This window comes from Thalia democratica, chromosome 3, assembly GCF_965202585.1.
Source record: "Thalia democratica chromosome 3, ktThaDemo2.hap1.1, whole genome shotgun sequence".
Lineage (NCBI taxonomy): Eukaryota > Metazoa > Chordata > Thaliacea > Salpida > Salpidae > Thalia > Thalia democratica.
This window is the reverse complement of record NC_139167.1, coordinates 3,492,731-3,510,423: the sequence shown is the minus strand read 5'-3', so window position 1 is coordinate 3,510,423 and position 17,693 is coordinate 3,492,731. Positions and strand designations below refer to the sequence as shown.

The window sequence follows — 17,693 nt, the reverse complement described above, 5'->3', positions numbered from 1 at the left end:
AAATTTTGACAGGTGTTAAAATTGTTTTGTTCAGTATAAAATGTTTAGAAGTGTGTAATATTTTTTCATCAAAGAGGTGTAACAATTTATTATAAATCCTAAAAAAAGACTGTAAATATTTGTCATGTATCTTTTAGCACTCTTAAAATAAGTAGGCATGAAAAATATTTTACAACCTGTTTTTTTTTAATAACTTTTTCAAGTTTTAATATAGGTACAAAATTTTTTCCTCATAAATCAATTCAATCATATTCCTAAATGTGTTTCTTGCCCAAACAACAAGTTTTTCTCTGAAAAGGATGTTTTGGTTTTATTATTAAACACTTGAAATAACCACTTAATCTTTGACAAATTGAAATAAATTAATCTTGCTGTTTACAATTGTTGACAGAGTGCCCTTTGCTTCGAGTAGATAAATATTTATAATGAATTCTTATATAATCATTTATATTTTTCTTTTTTTATTGAACAAATTGTTGAATAATTGTATTTTTCTACAGAGTTTTAGAATAATTTATTTTAATTTACTAAGCTTAAATTAATTTTTTTTAGAGCAAATGAATAATGTTATTAATAAACTGAATTAATTTTTAATATGTATTAGAGCAATGGAACATTGTTGTTAATTATTGAATTAAGTTTTATTTTTTATTAACAGAGTAATGGTACAATGTTATTAATATGTATAAATATAATTATCTTAATTTTATTTAGCAATGAAGCATTGTTAAATATTTAATTAATTTTTATTTTTTTCAGAGCAATGGAACGATGTTGGCTACCGGATCTTACGATGGAATTGCGAGACTTTGGAACACTGACGGTAATTTTTTTTATTTATTTTAACTAATTTAATTTTATTTGTGTGATGTAAAAAGTAACATGAACAAAGTTTTAGTATTTTAAGGTAGTTATTTTATTTATTTTAACTAGTTTGATTTTATTTACTAGGTTTTAAAATAATATGAAAAAAAATAGTATTAAAATAACAGCAGCAGTTAAAATTATAGAAAATGTATAAATACATAATATGCTTTGGCATACTGACGATGAATGTTTTATTTATTTTAACTAGTTTAATTTTATTAGTGTGATGTAAAAATAACATGAACAAAATTTCAGTACTAATCTGACTAATCTTAAAGTTAAAAAAAAAGTATATATACATGATAGGTTTTGTTTTATTTTTATTTTAGTTTTTAGTTTTACCTTATAAACGTTACAAGCTGTTATAAAAACATGATCAATAAATAAAATTTAGTTTTGTAAAATTTTTGAAAAACACTTGTAAAAACTCACAAATTAATTCAATTCAAACAAACTACAAATTTGATTTTTTTGTTTAAATTAAACATTAAAATCCAAGAAAAATTGTTGTTACATAAAAAAATTAGTTATGTAAAAAGCAGCTTGAGTTTTATGAATAATTCATTATATTCTAAAGTGAAAAAATACCTCTTAAAATAGTATTTATTACTAAACATTTGTGCTAAAATGATTAATGATAATAAGCACAGTATTATGTTTTATATGTAAATTTACTGTTAGGTAATGAATTTTACTTGCTATTGATTTAATAAATATAGTAGAAAAAATCCCAAAATGAGAGCATAATTTATTGTCAATTTAATTCAGACTTGAAAAAATATTTGCCTGTAAAAACACAAAAATATTTGTTTACGTTTTTCAGCTGTTAAAATAAAATACCTTATTCAAAAAATTTTGCTACTAAGAACTAAACCAGTCAGGTCTTTTTAAAAATAGATAAAATAAAAACAAAAGCAACTAGTTTATTTTTAATTATTTTTGTACAAGATAATTCAAACTCCTTTTATAAATTTTGTTAAGAAATAAAATAACTTAAAATAGAATTTGAAGTAAATATATATTTATTTTTGCTGACTAAAAAGTTTTATAGCGGAAATTTTATATATATTTAAGTTTTGTTCAGAAAAAAAAAAAAAACCAAGATCTATTTTTATATTGATCAATAAAGTAAGTACAACTTAAAAATGTTTAGATTTCAATTTTTTTTCTTAATTTAGCAGATTTCGAAATTTATTCTTAATGTAGATATATTTTAATAAGTAAAAGTAAAGTTTGAGCTTTCTTTAGTTTAATTTATTACGGAACTTCAGATTATTTATAGAATAACTCGTTTAAAACAAAATAATTTGTTTTTAACTCTATAGCTGTTGATAAAACTTGTTTTCAAACAAACCAAAATTCAATTTAGTTCAAATATAAATTTGTTCTATTTTTTTTAAAATCTAGTTAAATTTAAGTTTACAAAAAAGTCCAAAGTTTAAAATTGAAAATATTCGAGCAATTAAGTTTATAAATAGCCGATATTTGAAACAAATTTGTCATCAAATGCGCTTGTTTGTGTCGACCAATGAGAATCGAGCTAATTTAAACGTTGCAGTTTTGTGTGATGAAGTTTTCATGACTTTAGTTTGCTCGCTTGAAATTGTATGGAGCATTGTTACAAGAATAAACTCAATTTTAAAACACAACAATACACATTATACAACAATACATATCATACAACAATACTTTAAAGCTCATTTTTAAATACATATAAATTTTTATTTTTCTAACTATTATAGTTTTTATGGCTGTTTTAATTTTGTAGGGAGCATTGTTATAAAAATTTGTTTTGTTTTTTAGAAATTAATGTATTGATGTCAAAAATGTAATTTAGAGCTTTAGTAAAATATGATGTGATCTTCTTTTTTGAAAAACTTGTTTATTATAAAATGCTATTACTGCTATAAGTTATAAAATTATTAAATGTTAAATAAGTAACGTATTTAAACCATTGTTTAATAAACATAAATTATTAAATAAGTTATAAATACAGTCATTAGTTATAGAGCTATCTAAATTATATTTACTTTAAATAGTTTAATAATTTTTTTCATTTAATATTTTTAAATACTTTTTACTTACGTAGTTAATTTAAACAATATTTGAAATATTTGAATTATGATTTTAAGTCATACCTTAACAGTCTTTTTTTCATTTTTTTAAACACAGATAGTTTCTTAGTTGATTCTTTAAATGAACGTAGTTAAAATAGTTATCGTTTTTAAATGCTAGGGTACATGTATTTAGTTAATTGTAAGATAAAGTATATGTATAATTACTAACTTTAATTTTCGAATATATTTCTCGCTTAAGTTGAGCACACATAGTGTTCAGCATAGTCATTCAAGCATGAAATTTTAAGCTTTTGGTAAGTGCTAAAATTCAAATTTGTAAATGAAAATAAAGTTTTTTGATTTATTTTCATATGACAAAGTTACTCTTTTTAATTATTGTATATTAAAGAATTTATACCTTAAGAACACCAAGTATTCAAATACACGTTAAGTTTAATTACTCAAAAACTGAGTTTACTTAAAATAAAACTTAAGACTATTAAATAATTTGTAATGCTAAGAAACTTAACTTGATACTTTTTGTAAAATTTGTTTAAATTGTTACTTCATTTTTTATTTTTGAATTTAGTTTTGGTAAGTTTTTTTTTTTTGTTAGCCAAGCAGTGTTGTTTGGAATTAAATGTAAATTTTTTTTAGTTCCATAAGTATTTGTATGTAAAAAACATAGTTTTGTTTAAAATAAATTTTCTTTCCACATAACTTTTAAGTTTATAAAAAGTTTATTTTTTTTATCTTAACTTATTTTCTTTTAGTAACATTTTACTCCCTAAGGTCTTAAAAAAAAGTAAATAAGTTTTGTCAAAACTAAATTAAAGTAATAAAGTTTTTGCCACAAGTAAAATGCTAGTTTACTTTTTTTTAACTATTTGCTTAAAAACATGGAATCACATTTGATTAGTTTCACTAAAAGCAGTTACATTAAAAGTTACATAATAATAGATCAATTTTAATTTTTTATCAAGTTTTATATAAAGTTTTACTTATTAAAATCCCATAAGCGTTTATATCTATGAAAGTATTTTACAAAAAATTACATAACATACAAAGTTGTTATATTGTACTTTATTTATTAATTTCCCATTAGTAAAAATTTCTAAATATTTTTGTTGGAAAACAAATATTTAAAAAACCACTTAAACTTCTTTTAATGTCAGCTTTGCATTAGAACTTTGAAATTAAGTTCATCAGTTTAGAGATAAATTTCCACTTAAAAATATTAATTTTGTAAAAACTCTTTGTATTATCACCATAAAAACTGTAGAGATCTTAAACACAAAAATAATTTTAAAGTTGCAAAAACTTTCACTAAAAAGAGGCGGGAAAATTTCAATACGCGAAAATATCTTCAAAGCTCATCTGTTTCTCTTCTATATTGTGACGTCACACTCGTATGTTGCTTCGTTGTGCAACTTTTTTGCGATTGATTAATTTTTATCTGTTTTTTTTTTTTGTGAAGTGGATTTTTTACATAAGCTCTACGTGATATCAATTTGTCATTTTAACTTGTTGTATGTTTTAAAACTACTTTAGATATTCTAAAAGCTTATTCAAAATACTCAAACTCTTAATATTTAGTTATTTTTATAGATAAACTTTTGATCAGAAACTTTGAAAACTTTTCAACAAACTGTAATGTTCACACGCTAGTTGTACATTACTTAAAATTTTACTTAAAGTTAAGAACTAAGTGATATACAACTCACTAATTAAAAACTTAACTAAGGTTTAGTTGTTTTCAAAACCTAGTTCACAATTGTTTTTTATAAGTTAAGTTTGAGATATAATAAACACTTAAAAACTTTCTAAGAATTTCAACTAATTTTTATTTAACTTTCACACCGATTACAAACTTCACATAAATATTTTCCAAGAAGCACTTCAATTAAAAGTTCAAAGTTTTCAAACAGTGTTATCAAAAAGTGTAAACAGAGTAGAGAATTGAGTTTCGCCTTTCAACAACTTGTTATTAAATTGTTGCATAACAGTTTAATTTGTTATGGGAAAAAGATAATTTAACATTTAATATTATCTATAATTGTTATGTAATATTATCTAGTTCTGACAAACTTAATTTTAACCGCTTTTTTTTCAGGGTACGTTCAAGTTTATATTTATAATTTTACTTTTTTTGTTTATTCATATCATTATGTAATTTGAAAAGTGTTCGAAATTCTTAATAAAAAGTGAATTAAAATGTTATATAACTTTATGGGCTTCTTTAAAAATTTATCTTGAAATATAATTTTCTTTGTTATTTAATGTTTATGCTAAATGAACACAATTTTGAAGAAATTACTTACTTAAAACTTTTAAATTTAATGTTTGTTTAACATGTTAATATAAACTTCGATATATATATATATATATATATATATATATATATATATATATATATATATATAAAAGTGTATATCAAATAAAAAACTAAAGCTAGATTTTTTAAATGCAAAAAAAATCATTTTAGCACACATGTTGAATAATTCATAAAATAAACACGCAAGCACAAATTCGCCCAATTGAGATTAAACGCTTCAGTGAGCATGTAACTTCTGTTCTCTCGTTTACACGCAAAACGTCATTCTCTCATATTCGTTTCAATCTCTCGTTTTCGTTCAAGTCTCTCGTTTTTTGTTACAGCGAAATTTGTAATGCTGATAAAAACTTTTGTAACCTTTGAAATGAAATTTTTAATTAGTATTTGCCAACACATTTTGTTAAGTCTACCAAAATATTGTGAAACTTATTAAAAAACAATAAACTTACTATTAGTTAAATACAGTTTCAAAAAATAACTTTAAACTTAACTTTTAATAAACTTTATTTTCAATTAGATTTTCTTATAAGCTTTGGTTTAAAGTTTTTGAAGATAAAAGTGCCATGACTACATGAATCAATAAAAATTATCACAATTTAATTTGAATTTTCAAACTTTTTTGGAATTTAGCTTTCAACAACAAAAATTCTTATTTTAAAATTTTCAAGTTTCTTTTGTGACTTAAGCTTTTCAAGTTTTCACAACTTTTTTTCTAGATAGCTTTTAAAGTCAATTATTTATGTAATTATATGAAATTGGATTATTCTTAAAACGACAATAGGTTAAGTTTATTTGTAGTTTTAAAGTTTTAAATCATTTTCTCTTCATTCAACTCAAAGCTTAAATATACAATAGTTATTACTCTTAAGATGAAAAGTAAAAAATATATTTTTATTAAATGTGATAAAATTACTTAAAAACTAAGAACTAAAATTTTACAAATTCATTTATTTACAAACTAAGGTCTTTCTTAGTTTGAACTCAAGTATTGTCTTCAAACGAAGAGAATTTCTCTTTGTAGTTGCTCTTTAAAGACAGTTTTCTTTTCAAATAGTTGCAACACTATTGTGTAACACAAGCATTGTGTTGTAGTATCCTTTTTTTGTGTTTATTTTGTTTGTTTTAGTCTTTAAGAATTCTTATTTGTACTTAGCATTGTGTTAACAAAGTTGGTGTTATCTAAGTCAAAACCATCTTGAATTCAATACACTTTTGTAAATGAATTTTGTACTGAAATAGCTTTTTGTCAAACTATTTGTTGTTTTCTTACTAAAACGTTTTAAGTTTTATTTGAATAAAACAACATTTAAGCTTGCAATCTATATAAAATTTTGTTAAGATTATTTGAAACATGACATGTTTTAAATCCCTACTTTACATGCCAAAACTTCGTAAACTTTTCAAGATTTTAGTTCCAGTAAACTCTGTTACTTGGTGAGAAAGCTTTTACAAACATAATTGCACAAGCTTCATCTTTGTTTGAACTTTAAGCTTATCTTTCAACACAGAAAATTGCTCTTTTAAAACCTTTCACTAACAAATTGTTACAAAATCTCTTGAAACAATTCTTTACAAAGTTGTGAATTGCTTTTAAAATACGATTAGTTTTAGTTTTTTACTAGTGTTTGAGAAAAAGAATTTCTAATTATTCAATTGTTTGTGCTAAATTCTTTTGCTTAAACTAGATTTGTACATAAAATTTAATTATTTTTAAATAAAATTGCTTAGAATTTGAATTTTATTAATAAAAATTTTTGATTAACCTGTATTTTTTGTTTAAACTATTTTTGTTATGGTATATTTAAATTCATTCTGTCAGAAATAAAGCTTTTTTAAGCATTTCAAGTTTTTAGGGATTGAAACGGTATTGTTGTTAAACTTACAACTCAATAAAAGAAAATGTACTTATCTTTTGTCGAATTAAAATACCCTATTTAAATTCAAAACCTTTGTTAACATTAAATTTTATTTGCTTTTCCATACAAATGTTAAATTCTTTGGTGACTTAAATCTCTTTATAAAGTATTACAATATAATATTGTTGTTTGCTGTAATACAAAACTTTTTGTGACTAAATACTCTCATTGATTTTCAATTTTATATAAATTTGTTATAAAAATCGAAAAGTTCTTTTTAAAAAATTAACTACGTTACAAGTTATGTAAATTTCTGCTAGAAGGAAAATTTTTATACAAAACATTAAAGTTACAACAAAAAAATAAGTTTTATAAACAATTCTGAATTTTTATATATATACAACAATTAAAAGAAATAATTATTGAATTTTAAAGTGATTTTTGTACTTGACAAAAACTGTTTAAAACAATATTCTATGTAAACAAGTATAAACAATAGAAAATAAGTTAAACAAAATTAACTTGAAATGTTTAGTTAAAAAGTAGTTTATTTTCAAAAACGTGACAATTTTAAATGTGAAATTTATGTGAGTCATGACTTTCAGTAGAAATATTTTTGTGAGACCTTGAGATTTTATCAAACTTCATAATATTTCTCGGAAAATTTTTACAGAAGTCACCTCTAAAGATGAAAACAAATTATGTAACCGAACTCTTTACATGAGTTTATTTTAGAAGCTTCAGCTATTTTATGTTTTTAATACATGCAAAGCTAACAAAAAAACTATTATAATATTTCATATGCGTTGTTCAAAATCGTCAGATATAATAGATTTAAAATTTAGTGACTTTTTGAATCTCAGAAATTTATTAGAATAATAAAACGGTAAGTATCCCAATATTATACAATAATAATTCTTTTTGTAGCACATTTCTTAATAGATTACATACAGATTAAACTTAAAGTTAAACTGAAACTTCCACAAATTAATATAAAAACAATCACACTAGAATTAACATTAGATTAACACATTTCATTAATAATATTTTTTTTTCAGGCAAATTAGAAAGAACATTAGGCGAGCACAAAGGCCCGATTTTTGCGCTCAAATGGAACAAACAAGGCAACTTTATACTGAGTGCAGGAGTTGACAAGACTACCATCATATGGGATTCGTTGACCGGAATGCTCAAACAACAATTCGATTTCCACAGTGGTTTGTTTTATTTTATTTTTAAATTAATTATCATTATATATACTGTACAGAAATGCTAAACCAGAAAATTTGCTTTTTACAGTTAATTATTTAAGTTAAATATTCTTTATTGTAAATTTATTACTAAATTGCTTATACTTGTCACAGCTCGCTAATTTCATAAGTAAGATATAAATAAAACAAAAGTTTATGTTAAAATAAAACAAGACTTTGTTATGTTAGCTTTTTTAGTTACTTGTTGGAAATACAAAAAAAAAAATTAATCACATAAAAAATAAGCTAGTTTAACATTATTTTAATCTAAATTGTAAGTTTGACGTAATAATAATAAAATAAGTATTATACATAAAATTTATTTTTACTTAACTTTTGAATAAAATCGCATACAAGTAATTATTTGATATAAAGTTGCTTTATTTACAATATTTTTGTAATTAAGTTTTTATTTTTATTTAATTAGTTTTACAAAATCAGTTATGATGTATATCTTAAATTTAAGGTACCCAAAACAGAATATGTATTAAATAGTATTTAAAACTTATTATTACTATTAAAGTTGAAAATTAAGACATTTACATAACTGTACGATATTTTTTTTTTGCTTAAAATTGTGCAACATATATTTTCCTGGTAATATAATACCTTCAAAATTTTGTAATTAATCAAGATTCTATTCATATATTCAAAACTTTTAAATTATTTTTGTTTTTGAAAATTAATTTATATTAACAGTATACTTTTTTTATAGTCAAAGTTCTAAATGATTTTTTAATTACAAGCTATATGATTAGACTTTCCTTAAAAACTTACAATTATTAATTGAAGTTTGGTCTAATCCTAAATCCTGAATAAAAATAACTTGAAAATTCTTAGTATTATTTCAGTTATCAATATGTCATTATAAGATTAAATTTACAGATATTTAGTACAGAACAATAAAAAATTTAATATGCTAATTTCCTAAGTAAATTTTATATTATAGGAAAAACAAAAATATCACCTTCTATGAAATAAATACTTTTTTTATAGTTTTATAGGAAACATTTATATAATTACAGTAACTATATATTTGATTTAGGATCTCAAATATTTTATTATCAAAGTTTAAGCTATCATTTTGTTTTTAGATGATTAAGCAAAAATTAAATATAAATTTTGGTTAAAATCCAAAGCTTTTTTGGTATTATGTAACAATAACACTTTAAGGATTTTTTGCTTGAATAACTATTCTATATTATGATTTTATTAATATTTACTAGTTTTTTTACAAAAAAACATCACATGATTTAATAGTTGAGTAGATTTCTTGTTAAAATAACACTTATCATATCAAGTACACTTCAAAATAATGGGCGGTTTATTTCGTAATAAAAATAGTTTACTTTGTATTAGTTTGTTTTTTTTTTGTGCTAAAAATAACTAGATAGTTTGACCATAGAATATTTAATAAATAGTAATGTTTTACTTAGAAAAATTAAGTTTAAAAATCAAATATGTAAAACAAGCAATCTGGCATGTACAAAAGCAAACTTACTTTTAGGTGCATAAAAAAAATAGTAGAATTAATTAAACTTTTAATTTTGTAAAACATGAAAAGTACGTTGTTAATTTAGAACCAAGTTTTTTTTTCAAATGATTTAATATTTTGTAGCAAATTTTATTTTCTGCAGAACCGGCCCAGAGTTGTTTTTGTTAAATACAACTAAGTCTTTTGTGGACCTCCAATAAAATTTTTGTGACCATAAATTAGACAATAAACTAGCGAGCGTTATTTAAATTTAGCGAATGTCTATCAATAAACAATCAATCTTTAACAAGTTGTATTAGATAAAGTTATATAAATTAAAATAATTAATACTAAAATTAATTAATAGCACCAGCATTGGACGTGGATTGGCAAAATAACGAGTCTTTCGCGAGTTGCAGTACAGATAAAACTATATTGGTTTGCAAACTCAACGAGAAAAATCCGACCAAGAAATTCATCGGACACACTGTTAGTTTTATATTAAATAAATTTGTATTTATTATTGCTGTTCAAAAATATAGATTTAATTGTTTGCTAACAAAAGATCCTAGTGAAAAAAGTTCACTTGAATATAAATAAAAACAAATTATACAGTAATCTTCCTCTATTGTACAAATAATTTCTATTAAAAACCCAGTTGAAGTGTGTTGATTCCTTGACACACAGAAACATATGTTGGTACAATAAAGGAAGATTACTGTACAATTTGTTTTTATTTTTATATCATTGCGCAATTTAATGTTTGAGCACTTAATATTATCCACTTAGAGACTTTATAGTCTTTTGTATTTATTATTGTTTTATTGATAAACATTATTTAAATTTTAAAAATATTTACATTTTATTTTATTCAACTATTATTTTGATTTATCAAGTTTTCAAAACTAAGTTAGCATGAAAGATCATTATTAAATAAAACTTATTGTTGATTTAATGCTTTTTTTGTTAAGTTATTCTAACAAGGCTGTAAAAACCTAAATGACAAATAAATAAGTATATATTTTGCAAAGAAAATAAGTAAACTGTAATTTTACTAATACTCACTATTAAGTTTTTATGTTACAAATTAATTAAGTTTTAATGAAAGTTTATTATTCGAAAAATACAACAATTTGAAAAAGCATCAATTTCTTTTCAATTCAACTTTACACAGACTTTTTTTTCACAATGTTTTATTAAAAACCTTGGACTTTTAATTTACTAAGTCAACTTTGCGTATTGCATTTACATTTAATTAAATTAAAAACAGAAAATATCAGTTTAAAATGAACAATTCAAAAATACGCATTCTGAGTACGTAGGACAGCAAAATGAATTATAAATTTTATTTTTTATCTGAATAATTTATTACTAGTATTGCGTAGGTAAAACAACATAATTTATTTCACAATATGTTTAAATGTTTATAAAAATTTACCAGAGTAGAAAACGCGTATTAGTTTTCTTGAATAAAATCTTAACAAATATTTAAAGAAAAAGTTATATATATAGTAACGTAGTCTTTAATAATTGCAAATGAAAATAACTATGTATTAAAATTTCTTTTTAAGCAGTAGTAGTGTAGTCTTTACAAATCGTAAACAAATATAACGTGATGTTTAAAATTATTTATTTTTCTTAAAATAAACTTAATTTTATATAGCGGATTTCCTTTATCGTAGATAAAAATGTTCTGTGTAAAATTTTGAAATACGCAAGTAGTATTAAATTTAAAAAAAATTACTGAGAAAATTTTAAACTAAATTGTATATTTTATTATTTTACTCTGTATTTATTTTTGTAGGAGTTTCTCATAAACAATCAGTAATCAATATGCACATGATTTTAGAAATTACAAACTTCAACTGATATTTTTATATTTCAAGAAAAACTAAATTCATGAAAATAAATTTAAAACACTTTTAGATTTAAGTTTGAGCAATTAAACGGTTAATGCAGTTAATTAATAATTTTCTATTAAGTACACACAATAAATGATTTTGTTTTATTTGTATCTATTTTATTTACACAGAATGAAGTCAATGCAATTAAATGGGACCCATCTGGACAATTATTAGCTTCATGTTCTGATGATATGACTATTAAAGTTTGTTTATTTGTTATAAATTTGTTTGTTACAAAAATATTAGCTTCATGTTCTGACGATATGACTATTAAAGTTTGTTTATTTGTTATAAATTTATTTGTTACAAAAATATTAGCTTCATGTTCTGATGATATGACTATTAAAGTTTGTTTATTATTTATAAATTTAAAGTTGTTTATGGTTTTAATTTTATCTTAAGTTTTCTGTTTTGGTTTTAGTATAAGAAAAACCTTAAAAATTTATTCTTAAGATATTTTAAGTAATTGAAGAATTAAAACATTTGATTTCTGATAAACTTTTTATCTGATTTTTTTTTTCTAATTATAGTTTGTATTTTTATTTACGCCTAATTTTCTCTACGCTTTTAAAGTACATTTATTCAGATTAAAAATCCTTTTTTTATAAATAGTTTTCTCAATATTTTTAATAACAATAAAAAATTTAAAACTTTTTATTACAGTTGTGGTCAATGAAGCAAGATAACTTCATTCAAAATCTTCTGGCCCACAAGAAGGAAATATATACAATCAAATGGAGTCCAACTGGTCCCGGAAGCTGTAACCCAAATCAACCACTGACATTAGCTAGGTTTGAAATAATAAAATTATATTATAAATAAAATAAATTATTTTAATTTGTAATCTTGATCAGCCGCTCACATTAGGTTTGAAATAAATAATATAAATTAATATTTGTAATTATAACTGTTCAAAATATAGTTTTAATTGTTTGCTAATAAAAGATCCTAGTAAAGTAACTTCACTGGAATATAAATAAAAACAAATTATACAGTAATCTTCCTTTATTCTACCAACATATGTTTCTGTGTGTCAACGAATCAACACACTTAACTGAGTTATCTTTTCTATTAACAACCTAGTTGAAGTGTGTTGATTCCTTGACACACAGAAACATATGTTGGTAGAATAAAGGAAGATTACTGTATAATTTGTTTTTATTTGTAATTATATTAATAAAATAAGATTCATTGTTTAAAGCTGTAACCCGAATCAACCACTTACATTAGCAAAGTTTGAAATAAAATCATATTATAAATAAATAAATTGATATTATTTATTTAAAAATATTATTTTTTATTGGTAGTTGTAACCAAAATCAACAACTAACATTATCTAGGTATTTATCATTTATATTATAAATAGAATAAAATTCATTATTTGAAGTTGTAACCCGAAAAAATTAGCTAGGTTTGAATAATAAAATTATATTATAAATGAAATAAAATGTATTGTTATTGTAAATGAACTAATATTTATTGAAAGTTGTAACCCAAATCAACCATTTTACATTAGCTAGGTTTAAATAATGTTATTATATTATAAATAAGGTAAATTAATGTTATTTCTATGAACTAATATTTATTAGAAGCTGTTACCCGAATCAGCCATTGAATAAAGCTAGGTTCGAAATAAAATCTGGATGAGCCGCTACATTAGCTAGGTGTTTATGTAAATGATATAATAAATAAAATTTAGCTAAAACTTATTGGTGTTTGAACTATCCAACTCAACCTTTTACATCGGCTAGGTATTTAAACTAGTACAGTTACAGGGTTGTTAATAAACTAATTATATCTAAGTAGGAATTAATAAAAACAACTGTGGTAGATAAAATCCATTGGTAACTATTGAAATTTTTATCTTGTGCTTGGTATTTTTAACTTGCAAGTTTATAATTTTGTATAATTAGTACTAATTTTAAATTAAATTGAATTAAACTAATGTAATGAGTCAAAAAATAAAGAATTAACACGTTTATAAAAAATAATCATACACCTATAAATTTCTCTTAACGGAATTAACTATCTGAAATTGGAATTCAAACCAAATATCAACAAAACTCATAATCACTGAAAAAATTTAAAATCTTAAGTTAACTTTATACAAATATAACTTTGTACAAACTAGATTTGAATATTTTTCAGTGAATTTGAGTTTTATTAAATAGTTGAAGCGTATTACATTATTAATTTTACAGCGTGTCGTAAAAATGTTCATTTACGAATAAAATTGTCTCTTAAATCAATATTTTATTTCTGTAAATTATAATTTTTCTCTGAAAATTAATTAACAAACTAAAGCTGTTCGACTTTTATAGTATGAATGTTTAACTTTTTTTTTTTTTATTAATAGCTTCTAATGCAAGAAAAAATCTTGTTAATTGCAACATAAACAAGTAAAAATAGAAATCTACAAAAACTAAAAAGTTTTTGTAAAGTAGATATAAAACTATGTGGCTGCAGTTAATCTTTTATTTTGATGTATTTACCTCAAAGTTTAGTTTTTTTTTAAATGTTGTTTTAAAACATAACATCGTACTTAAATAGTATATAAACATTAGATTAAAGTGCAATGTTTATTTTAAGAAATACTTAAAACTAAAAGTAAAAAATTTCCACTTACCGAGATTCGAATCGTAAACCCTCTTATTTCAGTTTTTCGTTCGACTCAATAGTATACAATGTAATTATTTAAAATAATAGTTTTTAAAAATGTGCACCTACCAAGTTTCGAACCCTAACACCCTCAGTTTTCAGTGCTTCGTTCGACTCAATAGTATACAATTCAAATAAATATTAAAATAATTATTTTTTAAATGTGCACTTACCGAGTTTCGAACCCTAACACCCTCATATTTCAGCGCTTCGTTCGACTCAACTGTGCGTTTGTGGGATTTGACCAAAGGAGTGTGTAAGCACACGTTACAAGAACACAATGAACCAGTTTATTCAGTCGCTTTCTCTCCGGATGGTAGATTGCTCGCCAGTGGGAGCTTCGATAAGAAAGTACATATATGGTCCACACAGGTTGATATATATTATTTATGTTTGTTCTTTTAAAATAAGTTAAAAGTTTTGGTCTACTCATGTTAGTGTTTGCCTCTATAAGTTGTTTTAAATTTATTTTAATGTTTCTCTGCTTAAATAAAAAAAAATAGAAATCAAAAATACTTATTTAATGTTGTGTTTTTTGTGCAAAAAATATGTGAATACGTTCGCATCAATAAATTAACAAATTTTTAAGTTGTTTTTATTAGTTGTGATTCAAAATGTTTACAATTATATGTTGATGTATATATAAAAATTTGAAAAAGTTTAAGAGGAAGTTTCTTATGTTTTTAAAACCTCTTTTTAAAGTTTTATAACAACAAAATTTATTTTTAAGTTTGTTTATTTTTTCTCCTACTGCAATGTTTTTTTCAAAACGGAAATTTAATCATTTCCTTTTGGATTTCTTTGTTTCATTAAAAGTTGCAGTATTTATAAAAATAATAATTTAATAAGGTGAAAGGGTAACTAAAGTAATTTGGGAAATAAAAGTAAAATGTTGATATTTTAATTGGTTTAAAAAATACCACTGCGTAAAAAATACTTTAACTGACTTTAAAAAACAATTTATATATTTTATTTAGGTAAGAGTTCATCTGAAAATTGATAAAAAACTGATATGCTAAATTTTTAAAATTAAGTATGTATAAGTATTTTAAAATTGTTTAATTATTATTAAATACACAATTTTTTTTTTAATTCTGTAACCTTTTTAAATTTTTTAACTTAGCAGCTAACCTTTTAAATTTATTTTTATTTCAGTCAGGGAAGTTAATTAAAGTTTATTTACTTATTTAAACAGACTGGAGAATTTATTCACATCATTTATTTTTATTAATTATTTTTATTAAATTATCAATTATTTTCAGACCGGGGAACTTATCCACACTTATTTGGGATCGGGGGGATTTTTCGAGGTTTGTTGGAATCGCGACGGAACCAAAGTTGGTGCTTCGGCTTCTGATGGAAGTGTTAGTTATTGATATTAGTTTATTTGTTCAACTTTATTATTATATAATTAAAAGTCGGCTTCTGATGGAAGTGTTAAATTTTATTTAATTATTTTATTATATTTGTATAACTTAGTATTATTATTATACGATTAAAAGTTAGTTTATAGACTTCTGATGGAAAAGTTAACTTATTTTTTTACATGAACTAACTACTATCAGTTTTATGACATACACTTCTAAAACACTTGTTTTAAGTGAATGTATTTATGGTTTTCTAAGGTTTAAATTTATCCGAAAAATGTTATTTTATATATTTTCAGTTTATTTCAGCAGTCAACTATATTTTATTAAAATTGACGACGTCGTAAAGTTTTTACCACCAAAACCTGGTAGTAAATGAAATATTTAGTTTTTACTAATATTAGTATATAATATTTTTTATAAGTTTTTATTGTTATAGCCTTAAATCTTTATACAAATCAGTTTTCAAACAATAATTTCAATTTATGAAAGTTTTACATTTTCTAATTATTTCCAGGTTTCAGTGCTAGACTTGCAGATGATGTACCGATCATAGAAATTTTCACCGCTAAGTTGCGCCAGAGAGCACCAACAATTCGAATGACACATAAAGCAGGGAGTTTTCGATAAGCGCCACAAAAGTCGCTTGCTTTTATCATAGCAGGGACTTTTTTCGGTAGGAAGTTTTTTAAGATGGTCCATTTTATTATTTCGTTACGATTGTTTTTATTATTATGAGAAACAAACTAAATTAGGAAATCAATTCTTTTTATATTCCGTTTTTTTTTTTCTTTCATTATTATTCATCGAGTTAAAATTTCGTCTTTTTTTCGTCGTAATTAAGTCCTCTTTATTTTACAGCTTTTGAAATATTTTTTTTTAATTATAAAATTTTACGGTAAATAAATGTTTTCATTTTTAGAAAAGAGCTTTTTAAGTTATTTTAGTTCCTTTTTTAAACATTTTTAAGCAACTCAAACTATTTTAATTTACCTTTTTATAAGTAAAGTTTTTCTTTTTTCATTAAAAAGAATTCATTATAAATATAAAGTTAAATTTTAAATCAAGGAAAACGTTTTTTAAGTAAATTGCAGTAATTTTGATTATATAAAAAGTTATTTTTTTTTATCATTGTACTTTAATTTTCGAATAAAATTAGGTCCATTTTTTTGTTTTTGTTTTTTTGTAATTTAGGATTTAAATTAAATTTAAATAAACTATATTTAAAATTAATTAAATGAATGGGTTTTTAACCTTATTTTAATTGGATAAGTAAGGTAGAAACAATAACAAAAAAAAAAAATTTAACAAATAATTAAATAGAGAGGCTCTCCTTAAAAGAAAATAGATAGATCAATTTATGTTAAAAATCCATTATTGTTTTCTTTAAAAAATCTTCTAATATTTCTAATAATATTTTTATATTAAACCTTAAAGTATTTTTCTTGTCAAAGTAAGTTTAGAGAAATATTTACATTTGTTAACATTCGTTATATAACTACTTAATCTAAACAATTTAGAACTACTTTCAAAACTTGGTTTTTCGATAACTTCATATAAATCCGATACATAGTTCGTTAAAACAAATTAACATTTTTTAATTAAGTTCTTGAGCATTTTTTGTTTATATTAACTTACTTTAACCGTAGAATAAAACTATCTATGTTCTTGATAAAATTTGCATCTGATATGTCACAGTATTTTTTATATATTAATTAAAAACTGCATTAAAACTTTTTAGTTAAAAAAAAATAAAATGTTTCTGTCTAAGTTATTGTCAAAATAATTTTTGTCATTTTAATGATTGTTTTTAAACGAATATTGTTATGTAAGTAGTGTTTAAAACCTATAGTTTTTTCTTGGCACATAAAGTTAGAATATAAATATATTTTTAAAAAAGTTAAAATAATCTTACTTATAGCTTT

At 22.3% G+C, this 17,693-nt stretch overlaps 1 protein-coding gene across 2 annotated transcripts in view; it reads left to right on the top strand.

Annotated features, from left to right (window-relative positions):
- The window catches only part of LOC145831559 (F-box-like/WD repeat-containing protein TBL1XR1), a 51,860-nt gene extending 35,127 nt beyond the window's left edge, over positions 1-16,733 (top strand). For both annotated transcript variants that reach the window (XM_082938850.1, XM_082938849.1), the window contains exons 8-15: positions 760-823; positions 8,174-8,332; positions 10,207-10,328; positions 11,872-11,946; positions 12,407-12,534; positions 14,608-14,773; positions 15,664-15,765; positions 16,286-16,733. In XM_082938850.1, coding sequence (XP_082794976.1) covers positions 760-823; positions 8,174-8,332; positions 10,207-10,328; positions 11,872-11,946; positions 12,407-12,534; positions 14,608-14,773; positions 15,664-15,765; positions 16,286-16,324 — 855 coding nt within the window. In that variant the 3' untranslated portion in view covers positions 16,325-16,733. The remainder of the gene's footprint in view (positions 1-759; positions 824-8,173; positions 8,333-10,206; positions 10,329-11,871; positions 11,947-12,406; positions 12,535-14,607; positions 14,774-15,663; positions 15,766-16,285) is intronic.
- Positions 16,734-17,693: the final 960 nt, after the last annotated feature.